Source organism: Oncorhynchus clarkii, chromosome 3, assembly GCF_045791955.1.
Source record: "Oncorhynchus clarkii lewisi isolate Uvic-CL-2024 chromosome 3, UVic_Ocla_1.0, whole genome shotgun sequence".
NCBI classification, from domain to species: domain Eukaryota; kingdom Metazoa; phylum Chordata; class Actinopteri; order Salmoniformes; family Salmonidae; genus Oncorhynchus; species Oncorhynchus clarkii.
Window position 1 is genome coordinate 27,120,076 of NC_092149.1, and position 13,128 is coordinate 27,133,203.

Genomic DNA, 13,128 nt, shown 5'->3' on the forward strand with positions numbered 1-13,128 from the left:
AACAAACAGGAAAAGGAGTGGTCATGTGACGTAGGGATTGTTTTTCAAAATAGCTTAGCTAGCTGCATAGCTAGCTGAAGTATCTTATATACTACGTTATTATCATTCACTTTTATAACGCAGCATAATTTAAATAAATGTGAATATTAAACTTCTAGCAGAGTCATGAATGGGAGTACAAATCCGCTCTTGGACAAAGAAGAACATGTTTTGAAGCTCGGAGAGAGCTTTGAGAAGAGGCCAAAATCATCATTTCACACCATCAGATGTTAGTAGACAATTTTTATTGATTAAATATAAATGTGTAAATATGTTACGTTTATTTTACTATACCCAACTTTAGTCACGCCTTTTGACAAGTTTGTAAGTTAGATAACGTTAGCTAACTATCTTCGTCAGCTAGCTAACGTTACCTAACAATGTAGCTAGTTATTGTTAGTTAGCTAGCACAAAAAAACGAACGGTAATCCGGTAAAATAGAACGTTACCAGCAAAACTATTGTAATCAGATTACAAATACTTTTGAAAACGTAGGTAGTGTACATTAGATAGGTCATTCCTTTTAAATTCAGAAAGGATGTTTGCAAAAAAATACATTAATACCTTTCTGTTTTCTCAATGACATTCAATTCAGTACTGAAAAAAGGTGCAAGTTTAAAAACCTCTTAAGGACCGGCCCTTTTTTTCCCGCCTAAAATTACATACCCAAATCTAACTGCCTGTAGCTCAGGCCCTGAAGCAAGGATATGTATATTCTTGGTACCATTTGAAAGGAAACACTTTGAAGTTTGTGGAAATGTGAATGTGAAGGAATGTAAGAGAAAATAACAGATTAGATCTGGTAAAAGATAATACAAAGAAAAAAACAACCGTTTTTTGTACCATCATCTTTGAAATGCAAGAGAAATGCCATAATGTATTATTCCAGACAAGGTGCAATGTATATTTTGGTCACGAGATGGCAGCAATCTATGTGCAAAGTTTTAGACTGATCCAATGAACCATTGCATTTGTGTTCAAACTGTTGTAATCAAGACTGCCCAAATGTGCCTAATTTGTTTATTAATAACTTTTCATGTTCAAAATTGTGCACTCTCCTCAAACAATAATATGATATTGTTTCACTGTAATAGCTACTGTAAATTGGACAGTGCAGTTAGATTAACAAGAATTTAACCTTTCTGCCAATATCAGATATGTCTATGTCCTGGAAAATGTTCTTGTTACTTACAACCTCATGCTAATCGCTTTAGCCTACGTTAGCTCAACCGTCCCGCAGGGGACCCACCAATCCTGAAGAAGTTTTTTAATTTTAAGGTTGTTCCACCTGAGCTAGTCTGACCACAAGTCAGAGACCACTATGATGACACACCAAATGCATTTGATGGGTCCTTTTTTACTTCTTCTAATGCCCCTTAAGGGGAAAGTAATCAGATTACGTTACTGAGTTTGCCTAATCCAAAAGTTAGGTTACTGATTACAATTTTGGACAGGTAAGTAGTATTTCTGACATAATTACCTTTCTCACTCTTTCACACTTGTAGATGATTTCAAACCAGCTTCAATTGACACAAGCTGCGAGGGAGAGTTGCAAGTCGGTAAAGGAGAGGAAGTCACCATCACATTACCTCACATTCCAGTAAGAGTGGGTGTTTTTTAGTCATTGTTACTCAACTGTGGTCTTTTGCCTGTGCTGTACAATGACAAAAGTTATTTCTGATAACTCCACTGCAGAAAGATGAAAGCAACCTGTGTACTTGATCATGATACTTGTTATTGTGTTGTGCGTAGGGCTCTACACCACCCATGACAGTATTCAAAGGGAATAAGCGGCCATATCAGAAAGACTGTGTTCTTATCATCAATCATGACACTGGGGAGTACATGCTGGAGAAGTTGAGCAGCAGTATCCAGGTCAAGAAAACCAGGTGTTAACCAAAACACTGTCTCAAAAATGCATAGTAACAATTAACCTTTAGGAGAAGTGTGTTTTGCAGATCATTTGTGACAGTACATGTGCAGCTGTTGACTTTTGTTTTTCAGAGCGGAGGGCAGCAGTAAGATCCAGGCCAGGATTGAGCAACAGTCGGTGCGTGCCACTGCCACCCAGCCTCCAGCGCAGTTCCGTGCCCCCACTAAGCCTGGTGCAGGGGCCAAGACCTCCCCCTCCCCTTCCAAGGACAACCCCTCCCCTGAGCCCCAGCTAGATGACATCAAGAGAGGTGAGCCTCTTCATGTGTTGCCAGCACTTTTACCCAGTGATCATTCTTGTTTCTCTATTGACTTTGTCTGTGTACTGACTCTGTCGCCCCCTCCTGGCCTGGCACAGAGCTGCGAGCGGAGGTGGATGTTATTGAACAAATGAGTAGCAGTAGCGGCAGCAGCTCATCTGACTCTGCCAGTGGCTCTGGTAGTGGGGACGACAGCTCCAGCAGTGATGGGGAGCATGACGCCCCTCATCCCCAACCTGTCCTACTCCCTCTCCCCCACATCCAGCCCTCCCCCAACCCCGTGGTCAACGGAGGAGCAGACAGGCAACAGGGCAGCAACCAGCTCATGAACACGCTCAGTGAGTACCAGGGCAGCACTCTACGTTGGGATTACTACTAATCATTTATCTCTTGATAGAAGTATTTAGGTTGTGGTTGCAATGTAGTAATGTGTGTGTTGGTGTGTCCACAGGGAATGACCTCCAGTTGAGCGAGTCAGGCAGCGACAGTGGTGACGACTGAACTGCCCCCAGTCTCTCTCCTGCCCTCTCTTTCTACCTCTCATTATTACACCATCTTGCTTTCCTCTTTCTTCTCTTTGCCTGGTTCCGTTGTTTCGTTGCTGTGGTAACCGACCCAACTGTAAAGTCTGGTTTTATTGTATTTTTTAATGTCTCTGTGAAGCCGGCGAACCTGGAGATTTAATAGTGTATTTTTGATTAGCTGTATATTTTGTTTTGTATTTTTAAATACTTTTACATATGAAAACATGCTAAAGAATATATATTAGAATGCATGTACATATTTTCTGTAGTTAGAGCTCCTAGTTGTATCAACTTGTATCACAAGTCTTTGTTGTTTTCTTGTTTCATCACAGGGGATGAATATCACCCCCATCTTCCCTATTTATCTGGAAATCAAAAGAAGGCACTGAAAGCATTTCACCCATTCCATGTTTTTATCAGTATCATGACACTTTCAAAAATCAGTCTTTCAAGAGGCCAGGGTACAGCTCACATCGATCTAAGCTACAGATGATACAAAAGGACATACTCATATTTTTTATGTAAAATCATTTTCTAAAGTTTCAATTTACCACTTAACGGTTTTAGTTGGAATATTGACCTGTTCTGGTGAACAGGTAAATATCAGTAACATGTAAATGAGCCGGGGTCAATCCTTTACATGTCAAAGCACTTTAGTTTAATTGTAATATCAACACTTTCAGCAGTTTCCACCTAAAATATTTTGCATTGCTTTTAACAGCACCTTTCTGATCTTTAAATGCAACTAACACCCAGTACTTCGAGTTCACCATACCCTTTATAGCTAATATTCTACTATTTCCACATCAATCATTTGACTTTCTGATTCTGTCTCACTCAATAGCTAGGTATCCATCCTATTGGTGACAGATTTTCATGCGAATATTCTAAAATCCGCATTAAAACAATATGTGCACATTCCCACCAGAGATGTTTCCATCACATTGACTTGTTGCGGATAACAGTCTGTGCGTGATGACGTAGTGCACATAAAAACACCTTTTGCGATTTAATTACCTTTAAATACAAGTTAAATGGGTTTCCGTCGCATTTGCTGTTTTTTTAAGAAAAAATGTTGCGTTATATTGCGAATCTCTGGTCTTTGCACGTGCGCTCTAGCCAACAGTTTGCAGGTAGGCTAGTCTACATGATGAGATTATTACGGATAAGAGCATGATTATTTGTATTTGTCAAACGGCAGCCAAGCATCGATCATCATGTCACCAGAATAAGACCCTCGATATTTATTGGAAAGGCTCATCACCGTGCACTTTCACCACCCTGTGAAGTTTATCATTTATTTCATATAGCCTAATAAACTGTATGCTTTCCTGAGTCGTAGTGGGAGGACCACACAATATCACATGACTCCAAATGTACTTCTATATGACGGTTATTACATCAATATTTGCACATAATACTGCAGCGCCAGCTGTGCCATCAGAGTCCCTGGGTTCGCGCCCAGGCTCTGTCGTAACCGGCCGCGACCGGGAGGTCCGTGGGGCGACGCACAATTGGCCTAGCGTCGCCCGGGTTAGGGAGGGCTTGGTCGGTAGGGGTGTCCTTGTCTCATCGCGCACCAGCGACTCCTGTGGCGGGCTGGGCGCAGTGTGCGCTAACCAAGGTGGCCAGGTGCACGGTGTTTCCTCCGGCGCATTGGTGCGGCTGGCTTCCGGGTTGGATGCGTGCTGTGTTAAGAAGCAGTGCGGCTTGGTTGGGTTGTGTATCGGAGGACGCATGACTTTCAACCTTCGTCTCTCCCGAGCCCGTACGGGAGTTGTAGCGATGAGACAAGATAGTAGCTACTACAACAATTGGATACCACGAAATTGGGGAGAAAAAGGGGTAAAATTAAAAAAAAATAATAATATTTGCACATAAATGCGTTTCCACCGATATTTCTCGCATAATTCATTTTACAGACAGAAAAAGATCCCACCTTGTCTAGCGTATTTAGTTTTGTCGAAATTTGGAAAGTTTACCGACAAATGTGCTGTTTCCATCAGGCCTGTCGTGGCATTTTTTTAATCCGACTTTACTCGCATAAAAAGGTTGGATGGAAACCTGGTTACTGGCCCAACCATATATCACTGTCCAAAGTTCCCAACCATATATCACTGGGCTAGTTTCAGACCTGTGTAGACATTTTTAGAAGTACCAAAGAAGCAAAACAAGTACTTTTTAGAATACAGACGCTGAACATCTATTTTTACTTAGATATAAGTATATTTTCATTAGACTGAGTTACTCATAACATGTAACAGCTGCTATACATTGACCACTTGTTTTTTCATTAGTTCCATAGATTCAACAGATTTGGAGTGATAGCAGTCACATTGGATCACATCTTTTAATTTAGCAACTGTTGTGACAGTGATCAATAGCGCGCTAGAATCTGCGCAGATTATTATAGCAATTGTGAAGATCACCACAAACCTGCGGTGTTTGCATGCTATCTTGGAACATGCACAATTTCTATTATTACAGAAGATATGTATAGTTACTGTAGGCTAACCTCAAAATTTGGCCATGGATGTGCGTTACTCGTTTTAAGGTTGAATAAATACCTTTACATTAGTTTGTAAAATAGCCTAATGCTTGGATGGTTTCATCTGAGCCACTGGCTTAATCCTATTCTTTAACTTTTATTTTTGGTTTAGTTGGAGACGTGAATCCAACATATAATTTGTCGTCAAATTAATAGGCTATTTACTGTATTGCAAAAATGATATTGAATTGTGTTTGATTGTCAACACAACCAAATATCAACATTTGAAGGAGATGTATATTTTTTTGCCACTGACTTTGTATGGCTTTAATTCCAGTTTGTCTACATGAACTTATGTCAACCAAGAATCAAAATTAAAGAATAGGACTAAATCAAAGTTGAAGTGCATTTAAAGTTATATGTGATTTAGTCCTATTCTTTAACTTAGATTTTTGGTTGAGATGGAGACATGAATTCAACATATCAATAATTAATTTGTAGACGAACTGGAATTAAAGCCAGACTAAGTCAGTGGTACAGATGCAACTATCCAATCAGAAGATACATCTCCTTCAAATGTTGATATTTGGTGAAAGGAATGGGCTTGGTTAAAACCCTGGATGGGAGACCAAATGAATAACTGTATATAGATCATCTCTCCAACAGAAGGTGCTGCTGAGCCTATTGTTTTTTTTTCTGATAGTGGATATGTCGTTGAAGATCTGACGTTGTTTCAAAGGTACAAATTCAACATATTTTACACAAGGGTTGTCTTTGTTGAAAAGGGGTTACAACGATGACATAATCCTGTGGTTGACATTTCACCCTCAAAACAATAGTTTTTTCAAATCCAATATATTTTCCACATAGATTCCATGTTACAATACATTGACAAATTTACGTTGAAACAACATTGATTCAACCAGTTTGTGCCCAGTTCGGATGTGTGTTCATAAGGTGCTTAAATGGTATTTAACTGGTGCTGTTGTGTGTCTGGGACATGGGTATACAGCGATGGGTATACAAATGTAATATGTTTTGTTTTCACAGCAGTTTGGATCCATGAACTTGGATGGCTAACGCTATTTCCAATTTGTGTCTCTCTGGCATCCAGTGTTATTTCTGACCCATACTGTTACTGTCCCAGTACAACCTCTCTTGACACATTTATCAAAGTGGTTGACTTCTATCTCTAGTTTTATGTGCTTTGAGGTTTATTAAAGTGTGCACATGTATTTCAATTGGAATTAACTTTTTATCAGTCAACCAAAATAAAGGAAGAAAACAGTCAGCGATGAGTTTCATGAAAATTATATATTGCTGGTCTTAAATAATAACTTACAAGGTCAAGTGAAATGTACGTCTTGAGGAACACCTTCAGTTTGAGAATCAACACACAACAACCTGTACACTGAGCATTTAAAAATACAGTACGTTTCTTCCCTGCGATGATGCAACAACCGAGTCACATATGGGCATTTCTCTTCACACAAGACACAATTACACAAACACATAAATAGCTTTTTTCCCTTTAAATCATTTATAACAAAATTACATTTATGATTCTGGCTCTTGCTACAACATATTTATTGATCGCTATATAAATTAACAATATCAACAACAATAATAATAATACAAAAAGCTATCTGTTTTTATGCAAGTCTTGTTAGTTTACAGTATAAAATAATCTTATGCACGTGATACCTGGGGGTTGTTCAATATGTTCATCATAGAGCTTATCTCTTATGCTGGCAGGGTGAACATGCTTGTTTAAGATGCATTGGTTGGTTTCCTGATTTTGAATGTCTGTGTGCTGCAACAGAGTGAAACACTGAGGCCATATTGGCTCAACACAGAGCCAGCCCCACCCTTTTCCTGAAGGTCCATGACAGTCTGGATGAATGTCCCTTGAGTGTCCAGTAACTAAAGAAGCGTAGCCACAAAGGCTTTCCCAAAGGGTCTCTTCCTCTTTTAACTACAAGGGTGATGTTTCCCTCCAGATTCCTATCCCATTTGAATGACAACATGGGCGCCATCCTGTGGAAACACAAGGTAGTGGTGGACGAGTAAGAGCAGCCGACAGCGGAGTTCCAAACTCCAGTTTGTGATGGCCGGTATCTATCTCCCTCAGAGTGGATGAGGCCTCTACCTGACCCACCTGTCTTCTGAGAATCCCTTCAGTCCATCGTTGCCTGTCTACAAATCCATTAATCACCCCACACTCACCCCAATGTCCCCCCCACTCCTCCCTTCCTCAGGTATGGACCCTGAGTGCTAGGCAGTGTTGGCTGTTTGGCCCTCTCTCAGCCCCCTTCCCCTGGGGCACTAGGGTCACCGGCCAGGGCAGGCTGTGGGCTTGATGCAGCGGCCCTGGAACAGCACCAGGTTGGCTGGGCAGTGGCAGCCGGCAACGCAGGGCTTGTGGCAGGGCCCGATCTCATTCCAGTTGTCACAGGTCTTGGTGCAGCCCGGGCCACAGGTGTCGTACACCGCTCCGTGTTTACACTGGGTGGCTGAGAAGATGGGAGTTGGTTAGAAATAACTGCAGATCGCCTAACATGAATGGATTTCAGAGATGCGTCGATCAATTCTATTGAGCAAATTGAATGTGGGGGGAGTCCCCTGTTCCATGAAGTTTAGTGATAGGCTGTGTGTGCTGTCACTCACCCATGCAGGCAGCCTCTGGCTTCCAGTAGAAGGGGGCTCCTTCCCTCTCACAGGCCCGACTGTAGGCGATGAAGGACTCACAGTAACAGTTCTTATGCACCGGACACTCACACATGTCTGTTACACAGGACCTAGAGAGAGACAGAGGGAGAAAGAGAGAGAGATAAGACAAATACATGTTGAATTAAATTGAATGGACTGGATTAAATGTATTTCTATACTGATAGGGTTCCATATTTAACATTGGACATTTTATGCACATTGGAGACAATCAAATATCACATTTGCTATATGAACAAAATGTCACAAGAGCATTTTGAAATGTTGCAGATTCTAGGACAAATCTCATTACAAATTAAGCTCCCCAACATTCCTGAGACACCCCAAGAACCACTGACCTAAAGAAGGAGGCAAAGTCCACCACCTGGTGACACTTCTGGAACTCCCAGGACTTGAGCTTCTGACACTCCCTGTGAGCGCGGAACCTGACCTTTACACTGCCGGGACAGAGGTACGAGGTGGGCCTCCTAACGGGCTGGGCACAAACCTCGTTCCCCTCCACGCGCCACGACTCTGCAAACTCATCCACCACGAACTTGAAGAGGCCGTCGCTGCCCATGGTGTCATCCCGCTTGTGTCCATTGTAGTTCCCACAGAGGCCGCAGAGACGACCGCGCAGGTGAGGAGCAGCCACCACCTCCACAAAGCTGTCCCCGTCCCATGTGATCTCCAGACCTGAGGGAAGGGGAGGAGGGAGAAAGAAAGAAAGAGACAAGAGTTATGCTTCAAAAAGGAGCTAAAATGCACTTTAGCAGTGTCCTTTAGGTTCCAATGAAGTTAACATGAATCCTGTCTAACCTGCAATGGTGGTGAGTTTGAGCAGGTATCCATCCAGGTCGATGTGGACCCCAGGGCCATGGTAGGGCAGGGAGATGCGTGTGCCGTTCCTCCTCACCGTTAGGTGCTGGTGCAGGCTGAGACTCAGCCCTCCTATCCTCAGCTCCACTGACTGGGTCCAGGAGTAGGAGCGGGTTCGCCTCGCATCGTTCCTCACCACAACCGTGAAGCCAGAGTCAGAGCCGGCGCTGTTTCCACCCCCGCCAGAGGGGGCGCCACCACAGTCTCGAGTTAGAACATACTGGCAGGTTCCTTGGAAGTTAAATGTGCGCCCGTCGAAGGTGTTGTAGTGGGGGTCGCCGAATACAGTGCATACGCCTGGCTCTGGAAGAAGTGATAGGAGGGAGAGAGAGAGGCGAGTGTGTTTAATTATGGGCATCAATTTGATCCAACTTGTATTCCTGTATTTTGCATGAGAAATCTGTGTTTAATACAACATAACTAAATGTCTATTTGAGAGAAGATCAAGAAAGAAACAACCGCCACAAAACTGTCAAATGCAACCCACAAAGGTGTGTGAGGACTCAGCAGAGGAAGAGGGGAGTAACTTACTCACTTTCAGTGCAAACTGGGCAGCAGCCTGTCCTGTTCAGGATCTTATTCTAGAAGAGAATAATAATAGATACACAGACAGTGAGAGATCAGCAGGCAGCCAGTCAGAGTGCAAGAGACAGACAGTCAACTGGACAGTTGGACACATTACACATTAATACCCACACACATAGACACAGACAGATAAAACCAGTCAAACGTGGACAGCCAGACAGTGAGACATTGATACAGACAATTTATACTCTCTGCCTGGTGTATGTGTGTGTTTGCAAGAGAGATGGTGGGGGGTACGTTTCAACCTCCATCAGAGGTGCACATTTGAGAACTCTATCCCCTTCAACCTCCACTTACCTTTGCCCCAGGGCTGTCCTCATCACTTACACTCCCCCCCCCCCCACACACAAACACACACACCCGGGTCCCACCTGACCCACATCACAGTGCACAAAGGGCTCTCCCTCTTTGAAGCTCTTTGAGAGAAGGAGAGATTGGCTTTCAGGATCTAAATATAGGGAAGCTCTTCTTTACTGTCACTCAAACTTCACCCAGACAAAGACCTGACTGGAGACTGTGTGTCTCCTATGGGACGGAGGGGCAGACACATGGGTGACCACACTGTGACCGTGTGACAAGTGAATGCTACATGACCACCAGGAAGGTATGATGAGTGGATGTTGTGATACTGTATGACAGGTGACCGCTATGTGACCAGATCTATATTGCAATTGACCGCTAGGTGACCGTGTCTCAGTTGGCTGTTATGTGACTATTACGACTATTACGGCAGCATGAATAAGTAACTGATCATTTGGTCGCTGGAATGCAAAGAATCTACTACATCACCCCAAGACAGGTGACCCCCCTGTGAACTGGGACTGTTACTCAGCCTAAAAAACTTGACAGCTGAAGCTATGGTTACTGTGGTAAGTTACCAGGGTCGTGCCTTGGCCCACCACACTGTTCTGGCCCAGGTGAATCGGTTTTGACTCCTCCTTAACGCTCCACCGCAAAATCAGCTTCCAGTCAGCTGCCTACTGTGACACCAACACGTCACGCAAGTGGATTGAACATGTGGCGGTTAGTCACAGACAGTAACTCTGGACAGTAGACAGCCTCTGTCTGTCTCAGCGGGAGGGGGACCAGATGGATGGGGACGTGGTGAAGTGTGAAAGGGACTGTCTCATGTTGATGATTCAGGGAGAACAGAGGGACCCCAGGGCTATGTCCTATAGATATAGGCAGTGTTCATAACATAAGTGCATTTAAGTTGCAGATGGGAAATTGCTTAAAGCTGAAATCTGCATATGGTGAAACAGCGCCACTGTCCGCCCCAGAGCATTTGTTCTCGTTTTTATTTTGTTGATGAAACGGAGGAGAGGAGCATTCAGTATCGTGGTAAAAATTATTTGCAGTACATGCTCTGCTGTTCTATCATGGGTCCAATGAAGAAAAAAACAGGGGTTGTTGTTTGAAGTAACTTCTTTGTTGATGTAATATCGCAAACGAGTGTAGCAGTTTCATCAAGTACAGATTCCAGCTTTAAGATGATAGGTAAAGTGAGTGAGCATTAATATTTTTTTAAAGTCTATTCTAATCAATGTTGTCATTCACATCAATTCATTGAAAAATTCCTGGAATGAAAAGGCGCAATACAAAGAGAGACAGTTTGTGATTGGGCCTTGAGCCTGTCATTCACCGAGGGGCAGCTGGTGATTGGCACACACTGCTTTGGCTGGCACTCGATGGCCCCCTTGACACAGGCACACAGGGTGCAGTTCACAGACGACCACATGTCTCCTTCCTAGAGCAGAGGAAGAAGCAGAGAGGGAACCAATCAACCATCACATCAATCAAACAAGTATTAATGGCTGTATAAATATGCATATAAATGTAAGAATGAGGACAACTGCGGTGGATAAGTATCAGTGTTGAATGTTGAGGCAATGGTAAGGTTCTATTTTCCCAGTTGATATCAAGGATGCAGCATTAGGACTTGTTGTCCCAGACTGTCTCACCCGGTAGATCTTGTTCCTGGCCCGGCAGTACTTCACTTCCGCTACCTTCACAAAGGACAGACACGCCTCACAGCACTGGTCACCATGGCAACTGCCCGGCCGAGAGCAGCGCTTCCTACACACCACAGTGGAATTCTGAGAAGGTGGAGAAGGAGAAGGGGTCAGTTATTGATGGTAACTTGGTGATATGGCACATACATTGAATTGAGTTCTGGGGCCTGGTTCTCTGGTCAGTTCTTACCTTGCAGGTACAGGTGGTGCAGTTGTCATGCTTGAAAGAGGTGCCGTCCTCATAGACCTCACTGTGGAACAGACAACTCCCCATCGACAGGTCAAACACTTTCCTCTGACCTGACGGAGAGAGAAATAAAAAAATATATGCTTGATGATAATTATTCTGACTTAAGATGTTTTAATGTGTGATGTTTTAATAATAATAATTCATGAAATATGAATATGTTCTCCAGACTTCTATCGGAGAGTCCTATGAGGTATTTGATGAGAGATGGGTGTTACCGAGGCACTTGGGACAGCACTGTCCGGGCTGAGTGTGGCTCAGGTGGGCGGGGCATGAGAGGACAGGACACACATCCCTGACGCATAGGGTCCGCCCTCCCTGAAAGAACACAGCATATCATATCAAATCAAATCGTTATTTCTCACATGCGCCAAATACAACTGGTGTAGACCTTAAATGCTTACTTACAAGCCCTTAACCAACAATGCAGTTTTAAGAAAATAGAGTTCAGAAAATATTTACTAAATAAACTAAAGTTAAAAAAAATACTCCAATGAAAGAAGAATAAGGAAGCTATATACATAGACGTTAGAACAACGCTGCATTAATCTTCTCTTATGCATTACTCAACTTATCTCCACTTAATGACCATTTCCCTTACACAATATCATTTTTACCTTTGTCTGCACCTGTGAAACCCGGATTGCTACCTTTAACAGCTCACAAACACAACTACTCTAGATGCCAGACGGTTTTCACAGTTCCCCCTGGCCTTGTAGCAGTGTGCCCTCATTAACGGCTGGTACAGGACACAGTGTACACTAGTCCCACTGAGGCGTTAATGTGTTTATAGACTCACCTCACAATGTGTTTACTCACTCACCTCCCCTGTTTGTTTACTAAGGGGAGGAGGAGCGTGACCACTGTGAGTCCCCTGAGAGCCAAGACAAACTCATTTGGACCACAGAGAGCCAGTTACTGTACTGTGGGGACTGGAGACATGCATGTCTATACAGTGTATACTCACAGTGCAGGTGCATTTAATACAGGGTTTTCCTTCAGGGTGAAACTCTTCCCTCTCTTTGTACAGATGGCCCTCCAAGATACAGCCTGGAACAGAAGAGACACACAGGTTAGCTTTATTATCGATGTATTTCCTTTTTTTCACACACACACACACACACACACACACACACACACACACACACACACACACTGGACTCTACCCACACACTCACTCACTCACTCACTCACTCACTCACTCGGGCACGTTGGACAGCACTTCTTTGGGTGAATCTTGGGGTTCCTGCAGTGGACGACACATTGTGCTTCCGCTTCAGTTACGACACCTTCCTGTCAAAACCAGGAAGCAATTAAAACAGCGATTTATTTATTATTGTTCGAGCAAATTTACTACGACATATTCCCAGCAGCATCCCTGTCCAGTCCTAGGCTACGTACATCAGTGAATATTCTGCTGCATACTTCTCATTCCTGTATTAGACAAACTCGTCTC

General features: G+C 43.2%; 2 protein-coding genes across 3 annotated transcripts in view; one reads left to right on the top strand and one right to left on the bottom strand.

Moving 5' to 3' along the window:
• Positions 1–6,534, top strand: LOC139392106 (ELL-associated factor 1-like). Of its 2 annotated transcripts, none has more exons than XM_071139836.1 (6): positions 1–268; positions 1,545–1,639; positions 1,792–1,928; positions 2,044–2,222; positions 2,330–2,569; positions 2,683–6,534. In XM_071139836.1, exons 1-6 carry the CDS (start codon positions 166–168, stop codon positions 2,730–2,732), a joined length of 804 nt encoding a protein of 267 aa, XP_070995937.1. In that variant the 5' UTR covers positions 1–165; the 3' UTR covers positions 2,733–6,534. The 2 variants fall into 2 exon arrangements, with proteins under 2 accessions (XP_070995937.1, XP_070995929.1); XM_071139828.1 differs by having other exon boundaries at positions 24–268; positions 1,545–1,645; positions 2,683–4,118.
• Positions 6,083–13,128, bottom strand: part of LOC139392085 (BMP-binding endothelial regulator protein-like) — a 23,275-nt gene continuing 16,229 nt past the window's right edge. The window contains exons 5-15 of the mRNA XM_071139807.1: positions 12,875–12,965; positions 12,640–12,722; positions 11,891–11,990; positions 11,616–11,725; positions 11,375–11,509; positions 11,056–11,160; positions 9,364–9,409; positions 8,769–9,131; positions 8,309–8,645; positions 7,911–8,041; positions 6,083–7,756 (exon numbers count right to left, since the gene is read on the bottom strand). Coding sequence (XP_070995908.1) covers positions 7,575–7,756; positions 7,911–8,041; positions 8,309–8,645; positions 8,769–9,131; positions 9,364–9,409; positions 11,056–11,160; positions 11,375–11,509; positions 11,616–11,725; positions 11,891–11,990; positions 12,640–12,722; positions 12,875–12,965 — 1,683 coding nt within the window. The 3' untranslated portion in view covers positions 6,083–7,574. The remainder of the gene's footprint in view (positions 7,757–7,910; positions 8,042–8,308; positions 8,646–8,768; positions 9,132–9,363; positions 9,410–11,055; positions 11,161–11,374; positions 11,510–11,615; positions 11,726–11,890; positions 11,991–12,639; positions 12,723–12,874; positions 12,966–13,128) is intronic.

Coding starts and splice junctions, on each gene's coding strand:
- LOC139392106 (XM_071139828.1), top strand. CDS start 166: ATGAATGGGAGTACAAATCCGCTCTTGGACAAAGAAGAACATGTTTTG. Junction 2,223..2,329: donor GCTAGATGACATCAAGAGAG/GTGAGCCTCTTC, acceptor GGCCTGGCACAG/AGCTGCGAGCGGAGGTGGAT. Junction 2,570..2,682: donor CCAGCTCATGAACACGCTCA/GTGAGTACCAGG, acceptor GTGTGTCCACAG/GGAATGACCTCCAGTTGAGC.